Source organism: Phacochoerus africanus, chromosome 8, assembly GCF_016906955.1.
Source record: "Phacochoerus africanus isolate WHEZ1 chromosome 8, ROS_Pafr_v1, whole genome shotgun sequence".
Classification (NCBI taxonomy): domain Eukaryota; kingdom Metazoa; phylum Chordata; class Mammalia; order Artiodactyla; family Suidae; genus Phacochoerus; species Phacochoerus africanus.
Genome location: NC_062551.1, coordinates 81,230,460 through 81,243,905, shown reverse-complemented (window position 1 = coordinate 81,243,905; position 13,446 = coordinate 81,230,460). Strand labels below are relative to the sequence as shown.

At 43.8% G+C, this 13,446-nt stretch overlaps 1 protein-coding gene across 3 annotated transcripts in view; it reads left to right on the top strand.

The window, feature by feature from the left end:
• The window catches only part of CNR2 (cannabinoid receptor 2), a 32,229-nt gene extending 20,871 nt beyond the window's left edge, over window positions 1-11,358 (top strand). For all 3 annotated transcript variants that reach the window (XM_047792496.1, XM_047792495.1, XM_047792494.1), the window contains exon 2: window positions 9,104-11,358. In XM_047792496.1, the coding sequence (XP_047648452.1) occupies window positions 9,149-10,231 (1,083 nt within the window). In that variant the 5' untranslated portion in view covers window positions 9,104-9,148 and the 3' untranslated portion in view covers window positions 10,232-11,358. The remainder of the gene's footprint in view (window positions 1-9,103) is intronic.
• The last annotated feature ends 2,088 nt before the right edge of the window (window positions 11,359-13,446 follow it).

Genomic DNA, 13,446 nt, shown 5'->3' with positions numbered 1-13,446 from the left:
TATGTCACAGACGCGGCTCGGATCCTCCGTTGCTGTGGCTCTGGCGTAAGCTGGTGGCTATAGCTCTGATTAGACCCCTAGCCTGGGAACCTCCATATGCTGAGGGTGCGACCCTAGAAAAGACAAAAAAACAAAACAAAAAAACTTTTAAATCAACTTTATTGAGGCATTATTTACATAACAATAAAATGTATCCATTTGAAGGGTGTGCTACAATACCCTTTGACAAATGCGCCCACTTATGTAACCAGCACCATAATGAAGATTGTGTTTTTCGTATTTCTTATATCAGAGGTTGTATGAATTACGTTATGTTGTAGCTGAGAAAAATATTTTGTAGAGGTTACATTTCATACAAATGTGAGTCTGGTTGGAGAAAAGACTAAGGCAGAACTGGTTAGAGGACATGCAGAGTAAGGCTGGGAGCATGGTGTGTGACTTTGGAAAGGCTCGCTGGGCGAGAGATGGGTCCAAGGAAAAGGGTGAAGCCAGGGAAAGGAACCCTGGGGCAAAGGTGCAAGAAATCAGAACTATTTTAGGAATGATGAAGCACCCGGGCCAGCCAGACTGGGGCTGCCTGCAGCGACTGCAAAGACATACTTCTGACCTTGTTGTCAACAGATAGTAGACCTCTGTGGGATGGGCTAGCACTGTCTCATAAGCCACTGTCATTTACAACGTTCTAGTAGCCACATTAAAAAAAAAATAAGCCATTTGGTTGTGATGATTGTTGTACAGCTATAAATGCAATAAAATTCATTAAGTAATTAAAAAAAAGAAAGAAGCAACAGGCAAAATGTTTCTTTAGCCCAATATGTCATTTCAACTGGGGAATGGTATAAAAAATTATTAATGAGGTATCCTACCTGCTTTCTTCCATACTGGCTCTGAAATCTGGTGTGTGTTTTACACTTAAGGCACATCTCCATTCAGACAAACCGTGCTGATGATGCAGGTATAGATGGAACTGGAGTTGAACCCTAGTCCTCGCACCTGAATAACTAAGTCATCCTGGAGCAAGTTCCTAATTCAGGACAGTACGCCCCAGTGTTGAGCTCTCTTCTAAATATATTTTATATACAAATTCACTTAATTCTCATAACATGAATTACCTGTAACAGTAGTTTACCATCATCATCTCCATTTTCTTTTCTTTTTTTTTTCTTTTTTTTTTTTTTTCTTTTTACAGCCACACCTGCAGCATATGGAAGTTCCAAGCTATCAGTTGAATGGAAATGCCATGGCCATGGCAACCAGGATCCAAGCCACATCTGTGACCTATGCCACAGCTGCGGCAATGCTAGATCCTTAACCCACTGAGCAAAGCCAGGGATGGAAGCTGCATTCTCAGAGAGATAGCATCAGGTTCTTAAGCTATAATGGGAATTCCTCTCCCCATTTTCTAGATAAGGAAACTGAGTAGAGGGAGCCCAGAGAGCTTATCATTCCTAAGTCTTCTTCCTACATAAACTAAGCATGAGCACATCCATCCTGGAGGTTATTTTCAGGGGAGATTTGAAAATGCAGTGAGAGTTCCCATTGCAGCACAGTGGGTTAAGAGTCCGACTGCAGCAGCTCGGGTCCCTTTGGAGGCACTGATCGATCCTGGGCCTGTGCAGTGGGTTAAAGGGTGTGGCATTGTTGCAGCCATGGCATAGGTGTCAGCTCGAATTTAATCCCTGGCCCAGGAACTTCCATATGCTGCAAGTGCAGCCATTAAAAAAGAGAAGAAGAAAAGAAAATGCAGTGAAGGTCTTCTCATGAAGACACATCAGGAAACCACTGCTTGGGAAGCCAACTTATCCCAAATCCCACTCTTATCCCAAATCCCACTCTCTGAGACCCTCTAGCAGGACCAGACATAGGGTGAGGAGAGTGAGGCCCTCTCCATGGGCACAAAGTTTAAATGGGTGCCCCAAAATTATAATAAATTATGTTTGAGTATAAATAAAACGTTGAAACTTTATAATATACTGCTGTGAATTTTAATGTACCTACTTTTCCATTTTTCAATAGTAACTACTTTTTGGTGTTTTAATGTTTCATGTTTTGAGAGGAAAAAAAAAAAAGCCACAGAAGAATACTTGGAAATGTCTACTTCGTGGAGCACATTTTTTTCCCTTTGCCTCAGGCAAGGCATTGCTTTCTTGTGTAATCTGGGAGACATTCTGCCCTCCTTCCTATGTCTCTCATTCCCCTGCCACTGTCAGCAAGTTCTCCCCGCTTTATCTATTTTGTAAATCCTCTACCTTCTCCTAAGGAGTTGGATTTTTGGCTCAACATTGTATTGTTAAGCTGTATTCTTGTGGATACATAGAGTTCTGGTTCATGTTTTACTGCTTTGTGTATTTCTTTGTACGGATGTCTTAATTTGTTCACACAGTTTCCAGTTGGACTTTTCTCCATTTCAAAAATACTGAAATGAACACCCTCGTATGTGTCTCCCCTGGCACATTCTCAGGAGGGGAATGGGTGCCTACAAGGGCAGGGTTAGAGCTTTACCTTCACTAGATTTTGCTGAACTGCTCTCTAAAGTGTTTGCACCAGCTTACACCCCATCACAGCGCTGGGCATTCTCGAGCTGCACCTTCTCCTATACGCCATATTGTCAGATTTATTTTTTTGCCCACGTGACGGAAGTGAAACTTGCGATTCTGCGGATGCTATTGAGGTTACACATCTTTTCAAAAGATTGGTGACCATTTCTCTTTTATGCCTGATGTTTTTTTCTTATTTGTGGTTTCCCTCTTTTTTCTCAAGTGATCTTGCTTGAGGTTTTTCTGTTTTATTATCTTTTCAAAGAACTAGTTTCGTTCTTTGTCAGGGCTTTTTATTCTCTATTGTTTTTCCACATTATCAATTTCTGCTGTGGTGAAATTGTATGTGTGTGTGTGTGTGTGTGTGTGTGTGTGTATTTAGTATTTGTGTGTGTGTGTGTATTTATGTAGTCTTTTTAGGGCCACACCGGCAGCATATGAAAGTTCCCACTAGGGATTGAATCTGAGCTGCAGCCGCTGGCCTACACCACAGCCATAGCAATATCAGATCCCAGATTTGAGCCGCATCTGTGACCGACATACAGCTTGTGGCAACACTGGATCCTTAATCCACTGAGTGAGGCCAAGGATCGAACCTGTGTCCTCATGGATACTAGTTGGGTTCATTACCACTGAGTCATGACAGGAACTCCCTTCTTTGTATTTTTGCTGTTGCTCTTTTTCTAATTTCATGAGTTGCATATTTAGCTCATTAGTCTTTTTTCTTTTGTATAATATGAGCATGTGGGGCTATAAAGTTCCCTTTCAGCACCACTTAGATGCATCCCACGAATATTAATATGTTACAATACTAAATATTTTCTAATTTCCTTTATGATTTTTTTGATCCAGAAGCTTTCTACCTATGAAGTTTGTTAATTATATCAAGTTCTTGATTTCTAAAAAAAAATTGCACTGTGATCCGAGAACATAGGTTTGTATGTTACAGATTATCTAAGAATTGTGTGTGTGTGTGTGTGTGTGTGTGTGTGTGTGTTTTAGGGCTGCACCCATGGCACATGGAGGTTCCCAAGCTAGGGGTCGAATCAGAGCTGTAGCTGCCAGCCTATGCCACAGCTATAGCTACACGAGATCTTACACCACAACTCATGGCAATGCCAGATCCTTAACCCACTGAGTGAGGCAGGGGTCAAACCTATGTCCTCATGGATGCTAGTCAGATTTGTTTCCACTGAGCCACGACGGAAACTCTAAGATTTGTTGTAATTTACTTTCACCTAAGACTAGACCCGTTTGGGTAAATGTCCGCATTTGCTTGAAAACATGAGTATTCTCTCCTTATTGGGTGCTGAGTTCCCTCTATGACTATTAGATCGAGCTCGTTAATTGCGTGTTCAAATCTGGCATAGCCTATCAATTAGTATATTGTCTGCTTAATCTATTAACTTCTGAGAGAGGCATGCTAAAGAATCACTCACTATTGGATTTCATTTCAATTCCACAAATATTTATTGAGTAGCTACTATGGACCAGAAATTATTCTAAGCCGTTATATCAGTGAACAAAGTAGTCACTTCCTTGACTTTATGGAATCTAAATTCTAGTGGAACAGACAATAAGCAATAAAGGTAAATTATGTAGGATAAACTATATGTTAGAAGGTGATAAGTGATATGGAAAAAATAAAATATAGAGAAGAGTAAAGGGGACCAGATGAGCAGGAGGGTAGGGTGAGTTTCAATTTTAAATAGGAAGATAGAGTAGATGTCGTTGAAAAGGCAAAATTGGAGCCACAACTTGAAGAAGGTGAGATTGAGCCAAGGCTGGAAAAGAGTGTTCAGGCACAGGGAACAGCTAGTGCAAAGGTCCTGTGGTGGGAGGACATACCCTTTAGTAAGCCAGTGTGGCTAAAGCTAGTTGACCAAAGAAAGCATGGTTAGTAGGGAAGTCAGAAAGTTAATAGGGCCAGAACACACACAGCCTTCTGGGCCACTGTAAGTACTTTGGCTTTTATGCTGAATAGAATGGATGCCATGGGGGTTTGGGACAGAGGAGTGGTATGATCTGACACTGATTTTATTTTATTTTGGCCACGCCTGAGGCATATGGAAATTCCTGGGCCAGGGATCAAACCTGCACCATAGCAATGACCCAAGTCACAGCAGTAACAATGCCAGATCTTTACCCCATGAGCCACCAGGGAACAATCTGACACAGTTTAAAAGGATCGCCCTGGCTGTTGTGTTGAAATTAGACTAAAGATGGACCTAGGTAAAAGCAGAGAGTCAGTTAGGAAGCTATTGCAGTAAACCAAATGTGAAACGATGCCTGACTTTTAAAAGAGCCTACAGTAGATCAATACCTTTACTCACTTCCTAAATAAAGTTTCAATTCTATTCATCCCTCTTGGCTTTGCTACTGTCACTCACAACTTTACTTCCACTTTGTTTCATACCCTCCACATCAGTCTCTGTCATTATTATTAATTATTATTATTATCATTGCTATAGAGATTTTTGTGTGGGTTTTTTTGTTTGTTTTGTTTTTTGGGTGTTTTTTTTTTTTATGGCCACACTTGTGGCACATGGAGTTCCCAGGCCAGGGATTGAAACTGAGCCACAGCTGCAACCTACACCATAGCTGTGGCAATACCAGATGCTTTAACCCACTGTGCCAGACCAGGGATCAAACCCATGCCTCCACAGCGACCCAAGCTGCTGCAGTTGGATTCTTAACCCACTGAGCCCAGCAGGAACTCCCAGACATTGGTGTTTATTCACTTATATATTTATCAACTTATTTGTTCATAATGTCTTCTTGCCTTTTTGTTCTTCCCACTATAAAGAATTTCCTCCTTCTGGTGGCATATCCTTTAGATGTTCCTTTAGTGAAGGTCTGTTACTGGACAATTCTATGTGTATTTCTTTATTTCACATGATAGTTTAGATGTTCCCCTCTATCTTCTGGATAGTATTATTGCTATTGGCAAATCCACCTTTAATATCAATTGTGATTCCTTCGCAGGTTTTATCTCTTTTCTTTCTGATCATTTTTAATTTTTTTCTCTTTGCCTTTTGGTATTCTGAAGTTTTATTATGATATATGTGAATGTGGAATTTGTCTTTAAAATTCTGCTCAACACACTACTATGTACAAAAATGGATAAACAGGAGTTCCCCTCGTAGCCCAGTGGTTAATGAATCTGACTAGGAACCATGAGGTTGTGGGTTCGATCCCTGGCCTTGATCAGTGGATTAAGGATCCAGCATTGCCGTGAGCTGTGGTTTAGGTCGAAGATGCAGCTCAGATCTGGCGTTGCTGTGGCTCTGGTGTAGGCCGGTGGCTACAGCTCCGATTCGACCCCTAGCCTGGGAACTTCCATATGCCGTGGGAGCGGCCCTAGAAAAGGCAAAAAAAAAAAAGACAAAAAAAATAGATAAACAACAAAGACCTACTGTATAGTACAGGGAACTATATTCAATATCTTGTAGTAGTCTATAATGAAAAAGCATAGGAGTTCCCATTGTGGCTCAGCAGTAACAAGCCCGACTAGTATCCAGGAGGATCCGGGTTCAATCCCTGACTTCACTCAGCGGGTTAAGGATCTGGATTGCTGTGAGCTGTGGTGTAGGTCGAAGAGGCGGCTTGGATCTGGCCTTGTCGTGGCTGTGGCATAGGCCAGCAACTGTAGCTCCAATTCGACCTCTAGATGGAAACTTCCACACACCACGGGTGTGGCCCAAAAAAGACAAAAAAAAAATAAAAAGTTGAAAATAAAAATATGAAATAAAAAAATGTGTATACATGTATATAACTGAATCCCATTTCTTCAGTTTTAAACATGTTATTGACATAAGGGTATTTTACAAGGCTGCGTTAATGTCTGATGTACAGCAAAGTGTATAACTGAATCGCTTTGCTGTATAGAACCCTCTAAATCCACTGTACTGCCGTTAAAAAAACTTCTGCTTGAAGTTCATTGTGATTTTTCTATCTAAGGAGTCATGTCCAGGAGACTCTATAGCAATTCTCCACTATCTTTGAATACAGCCTCCCCAGTGCCTACCACCAATTCTATTCTTCTCTTCCAAAACTTCAGTTAGATATATTTTAATCTTTTTCTTCCAATCCTTCATGTCTCTTAACCTACCTTTCATATTTCCCAACTATCTATCTCCTTGTACTGCATTTTGAGATGTTTCCTCAGATCCAAACTTTTTTTTTTGCCTTTTTTTATGGACTCACCCTCGGCATATGGAGAGTCCCAGGCTAGGGGTCCAATCAGAGCTACAGCTGCCGACCTAGCCATAGCCACAGCAACACAGGATCCAAGCTGCATCTGCGACCTAACCACAGCTCATGGCAATGCCAGATCCTTAACCCACCTGAGCAAGGCTAGAGATCGAACACGCAACCTCATGGTTTCTAGTCGGATTCATTCCGCTGAGCCACAACAGGAACTCCAGATCAAAACTTTCAACTAGTCTTTTCTACTCTTTAACCTATCTTTAAAGGTTTCTGTTTTTCAGTGACTTCATTTTTCACTTCCAGAGATTCTACCTCATTCTTTTTCAGATCTGCCTAGTCTCTTCTTAAGTAATCATGTTTTTGATTCCTTGTTTAATCCTATTAAACACATTTTATAACATAAACCCGAGGTATGTGAAGTTCTTTTTTTTTTTAACGTGAAGTTCTTAGAAGTCTAATTCTTCTTTCTGACATTTCTGCTAACTCTTGTTCCTGTTTCCTTGTGCATTTTGTAATTTTGCATCATGAACGCAAATTCCATGGGCTTTTATATGCGGAAATCTTGTGTGACCTCGATAGAGAGTACATCCCTCTAGAGAAATCTGGAGACTGCTTTCTAATAATGTCCCATATAATGTCTGGGTGCCCTGTTTTTCTCAATATTTAGGACATATTTATACTAAAAAATAATTTAGGAGTTCCTGTGGTGGCACGACAGGATCAGCAGCATCTCTGGAGCACTGGGACACAGTTCAATTCCCGGCCTGGCACAATGAGTTACGGATCCAGTGTTGCCACAGCTGTGGCATAGGTTGCAACTATGGCTCGGATCTGATCCCTGGCCCAGGAACTCCATATGCCACAGGGTGTCCAAAAAGGAAAAGAAAAAAAGATTCACTATCTGACGTTCAAATTTATCTGGATTCCTATATTTTATCTGACATATCTACTGATGTGAAACCAAAATCTTGCTCACTTAAAAAAACTAGCAAACAAAACAAAACAAAACAAAAAAACTCTCCATGTTATCACTCTGGATTCCATTTAATTTCCTTTTGGTTTTTGTTTTATTTTGTTTTTTGCACGTGTGGCCTGTGGAAGTTCCCTGGACAGGGATCAAACCCTTGCCACAGAAGTAACCAGTGTCACAGCAGTGACAATGCCAGATCCTTAACCTGCTGAGAACTCCTCCTCTTGATTTTTGACCCTTGGAGATTTCTCTATTTTCAAAGAGAAATCTTGGGTGTCGTCTTTTTTTTTTAGCCAAAAAGCTTGCAGGTCACTTCTCTTTTTAACATTTTCCTATTTTATTGGAGTTCTCATAGTGGTGCAGCAGAAAGAATCTGACTAGGAATCATGAGGTTTCAGGTTCAATCCCTGGCTTCACTCAGTGGGTTAAACATCTGGCATTGCCGTGAGCTGTGGTGTAGGTTGCAGATGCGACTCGGATCTGGCGTTGCTGTGGCTGTGGGGCAGGCTGGCAGCTGTAGCCCTGATTCAACCCCTAGCCTGGGAACCTCCATATGCTGCAGGTACGGCCCTAAAAGGACAAAAAGATAAATAAATAAATACATATTTTTAAAATAATAAAATTTCCCTATCTCATTGAAGTGTAATCGACATATAACATTATATTGGTTTCAGGTGTACAACATAATGCTTTAATATTTGTACATTTTGTGGAATGGTCTCCACGATAGATCTAGTTAACATATGTTACCACATGTAGTTGCAAATTTTTTTTCTTATGGTGAGAACTTTTAAAATCTATTCTCTTAGCAACTTTGAAATATGCACTACAATATTATTAACTATAGTCACCACATTGTAATACATCCCCAAGACTTACTTTATAACTGGAAATTTGTGCTTTTGACTACCTTCACCCATTTGACCCGCCCCCAAACCTCTGCCTCTGGCAACTTCCAATTTGTTCTCTGTATCTACGAATTAATGCTTTTTTTGGAGGGGGGCGGCCAATGACATGTGGAAATTCCAGGCCAGGGATCAAACCTGCACACAGCAGTGACCCAAGCCACAGCAGTGGCAACGCTGGATCCTTAACCCATTGAGCCACCAGGGACCCCCTGGATTAATTTTCAGTTCCACAAATAAGTAAGATTATATGGTTTGCAGGCCACTTTCCCCTTCTTGAATTCCCGTATACCTCTCCTAAGGCAGACCTAGTACCCCCACCCCCCGGGGTGAAAAAAAGGTAAAATATAGAGCAACAAATACAAATTGCTATTTCCACATGTGATCCATCTGCACAGGTCAAGGGTTTGGGTAAAGTCATTGTTCGTGTGAGGTCACGATTGATTGAAAAACACTCATTTCCTCTCCTCATTGTACTACAGCAAAGGCTTCTTGGCAAGTCCGGCAGAAGCTGAAGGTCCCACTCCATGGAGATATGCTGGAAGATAGATGTAGCCAACGGCTCCAGGGACGACTTGGATTTCAACCCCCTGAAGGACTACATGGTCCTGAGCAGTTCCCAAAAGATCGCCATCGCGGTGCTGTGCACCCCTCTGGGCCTGCTCAGCGCCCTGGAGAACCTGGTCGTGTTCTACCTGATCCTGTCCTCACACCGGCTCCGCAGGAAGCCCTCCTACCTGTTCATCAGCAGCCTGGCTGGGGCTGACTTTCTGGCTAGTGTGGTCTTTGCCTGCAGCTTTGTAAATTTCCACGTCTTCCATGGTGTGGATTCCAAAGCTGTCTTCCTGCTGAAGATCGGCAGTGTGACTATGACCTTCACGGCCTCCGTAGGCAGCCTGCTGCTGACAGCCATTGACCGCTACCTCTGTCTGTGCTACCCCCCTACATACAAAGCCCTGCTCACCCGCAGGAGGGCACTGGTGGCCCTGGGCATCATGTGGGCCCTCTCGGCATTGGTCTCGTACCTGCCTCTCATGGGATGGACTTGCTGTCCCAGGCCCTGCTCTGAGCTCTTCCCCCTGCTTCCCAATGACTATCTGCTGGGCTGGCTCCTGCTCATTGCCGTCCTCTTCTCTGGCATCATCTACACTTATGGGCATGTCCTCTGGAAGGCCCATCAGCATGTAGCCAGCTTGGCTGAGCACCACAACAGGCAAGTGCCAGGAATGGCCCGGATGAGGCTGGATGTGTGGCTGGCCAAGACCCTGGGGGTGCTGCTGGCTGTGCTCTTCATCTGCTGGCTCCCGGCACTGACCCTCATGGTTTACAGCCTGGCCTCCCCTCTAAGTGAGCAAGTCAGGAAGGTCTTTGCCTTCTGCTCCTTGCTCTGCCTTGTCAACTCCATGGTCAACCCCATCATCTACGCCCTGCGGAGTGGGGAGATCCGCTCCTCCGCCCACCACCTCCTGGCCCGCTGGAAGAAGCGCCTGAGTTGCCTCGGGCCTGATGGAAAAGAAGAGTTCCCGAGGTCCTCAATCACTGAGACAGAGGCAGACGGGAAAATCACCCAGGGACCAGCTTCCAGAGAGCTATACTGCTCTGATTCCTGATGAGGCCTCTTTCACAGGATTAAACAAGCCACATCAGAAATCATTCACTCCCTGGAGGAGAGAGAGTGGCCTTGACCCTCTCACCAGCTCCGAAGACCTGTACCTCCGCCCTCTTTCGCTGATGAGTGTCGGTACTGACCCCTAGAGGGTAGCCTGGCCTTATCTATCTGCACACAGTCTGTTGGGTGGCCAGGCCCTGTGAGGGATGGCAAGGTGGGCAGAAGGCAAGAAGCCTGGGACAGGCTCAGTGCAGGACAGGACAACCCTCCCAGAAGTCAGCTCGTGACTGCATTCTCCTGAGGCCAGAGGAGCCAGGTGGAGCCTTCAGGCTCAGCAGTGAGGGATTCAGAGGACATCCGAAAAGAAGACTGGACCATTCTCCTGGGACCTCAGAGTATCAGATGGGATGGCCGGCTGGCCCTCTCTGCTTAATTGTTGGGGCCACCTTGGTTCTGGATCTATGAAAGGCCCCAACTTCAGGTCACCCTTTGCCACACAGGACCAGGAACTCTGAGGCAGTGAGGATCGAGGGTGTTGATCCACCTCTTGCAGAGGTGATGGACAAGCCCCTCGGTCAGGGCATCTTATTATTACAGCAATGGCCCTTTCTAACACCCTGATAATCCCCCCTTACAACCACTGTGTCCTCTTAGGTACCTGGGGAATACAGAGGAGGCTGGGATCACTTGAGACACAGAATCTTCAGAGAATTTTACTGACCTTGTAAAGTCCTGTTTAGTGGTAGCATTGGAAGCAGGCAGAGTCCCAGTCAAAGCCAAATCCAAGAAAAAAGAAGACATTCACAAAGACTTTATAAATCCCCAGATTTTCCCCAGCCACGCCTCAATCCAGCCCCTTTGTCGCCTTCACCCTCTATACCCTGTAATGAATAATAAACAGAGCAAGTGGGAGGAGGGGGAAAATTCCTCCCTCCTTACTACATGCCAGGGATAAGGCTGATGTCCCACAATCCATCATCTCCAGCAAGAATTCAGCCCCATGCTTTTGATGATCTCAGAAGGGCTTAGAGCAGTAGGCAAAAGAAATTGTTAAGGATGAAGAGGATTGCAGAGCAATTCTAATGCAATTATTTGGGACTATGGATGGAATAAAAAGAAAGATATGGATTAACTGTGTCTTCATTTAATACTTACAAGACAAGGTGTCCACCATTCATTCATCCCTCCATCTCACAAATACATGCCAGGCTCTGTGCTTGGTCCTGGATGTCCAGCCGTAAATGAGACTCTGCCCCTGTCTAATGGGGCTCACATTCTACATTCTCGTGGGAAGAGAGCCAATAAATAAAGAAGATAATTAGTGGCAGTACAATGAAGGAAATCATCAGGCTTGTGGGATAGACATTAATCAAGGCAGCTTTAGGTGAGGTGGACCTACTATGTGCTCTGGTCTTAAGAGTCAACTCTTTTTTTTGAGATTTTACTATGTGTCAGGCACTGGATTAAGTGCTTTTAAATGAGGACTCTCGGAGTTCCTGTTGTGGCGCAGTGGTTAACGAATCCAACTAGGAACCATGAGGTTGCGGGTTCGGTCCCTGCCCTTGCAACGATCCGGCGTTGCCGTGAGCTGTGGTATAGGTTGCAGACGGGGCTCGGATCCCACGTTGCTGTGGCTCTGGCATAGGCTGGTGGCTACAGCTCCGATTCGACCCCCAGCCTGGGAACCTCCATATGCCGCGGGAGCGGCCCAAGAAATAGCAAAAAGACAAAAAAATAAAATAAAATAAAATAAAAAATAAATGAGGACTCTCTGTCTTCACAATAACCTGAGGATGAAAGTTTGGTATCCTCGTTTTACAGATGAGGAAACCTCTAAAAGGCAAAGTCAATTGCTTATAGTCACACTACTAATATGTACCCAGAGCTGGGGTTTTCAGCCCAGTTTTGTTTGACTTCAAAGCCTGCCCACTTTTTGGTTTTTTCTTTTTTGGCCACACCCGTGGCATATGGAAGTTCCTGGGCCAGGAATCAACTCTGAGCCAGAACTGTGACCTACACCACAGTTACAACAATACTGGATCCTTAACCCATTGAGCTGGGCCAGGGATCAAACTGGCACTTCCACAGAGACAAGCCGGATCATTAACCCACCACACCACAGCAGGAACTTCCACTCCTGCCATCTTTACCACTAACCTCTTGGCCTATTTCAGTCAAAGCCTGCTTGATTAGGATAGCAATAAGAAGTCAGTCTATAAATAATAATGACTTTAAAAGTCTAATAGTGATAAGTATATATAAAGTATAAGTAATAATAAGACTTACTAAGTCTAATAATAATATTAGACTTTTGTAACATCAGATTGCTGCAACTTTGGGAGTTCCCGTTGTGGCTCATCTGTAATAAACCCAACTAGTATCCATGAGGATGTAGAGTCGATCCCTGGCCCTGCTCAGTGGGTTAAGCACTGCCCCATGGCCCAATCTGCAGTGTAGGTCGCAGGCTTGGATCCCAAATTACTATGGCTGTGGCATAGGCTGGCAGCTGCAGCTCCAATACAATCCCTAGTCTGGGAACTTCCACATGCAGCAGATTCGGCCCTAAAAAGGCAAAAAAAGGAGTTCCAGTCATGGCTCAGCAGAAACGAATCTGACTAGCATCCATGAGGTCACAGGTTCGATCCCTGGCCTCACACCATGGGTTAAGGATGTGGCATTGCTGTAAGCTGTGGTGTAGGTTGCAAACACAATTTGGAACTGGCATTGCTGTGGCACAGGCTGGCAGCTACAGCTCCAATTCTACTCCTAGCCTGGGAACCTCCGTATCCCTCAGGTGCAGCCCTAAAAGATAAAAGGAAATGGGCCCAGACAGTGGGCAAGATTTGCCCAAGGAGACCCAACAAGGTGATGTCTGGTGCAAGAAACCTAGGTTTCCCAACTTGCAGTTTTTCCACTATGTTGCAATGCCTCTCACCTTCCCCTGCAGATTTATGTTTTGGTTATGAGACGAAGGGGAAACGAAGGTCATGGCGTCCTTCATTTTATCTCCCTTAGAATGAGTTATAACATCAAAGACTATTACTCAACTTGATCACTAGAAGATGTGTACTAAGGATTTTTCTCTCTCTCCTTTTTTTTTTTTTTTAAGTGTCTGGGCTTGCTGTTTTGGATAATATTTCAACACAATCTTGCAGAGGAAGAAACAGAAGATAAAGAAAATGGCTGTTCGTTCAACAACAGCCATTGAGTTTCCTT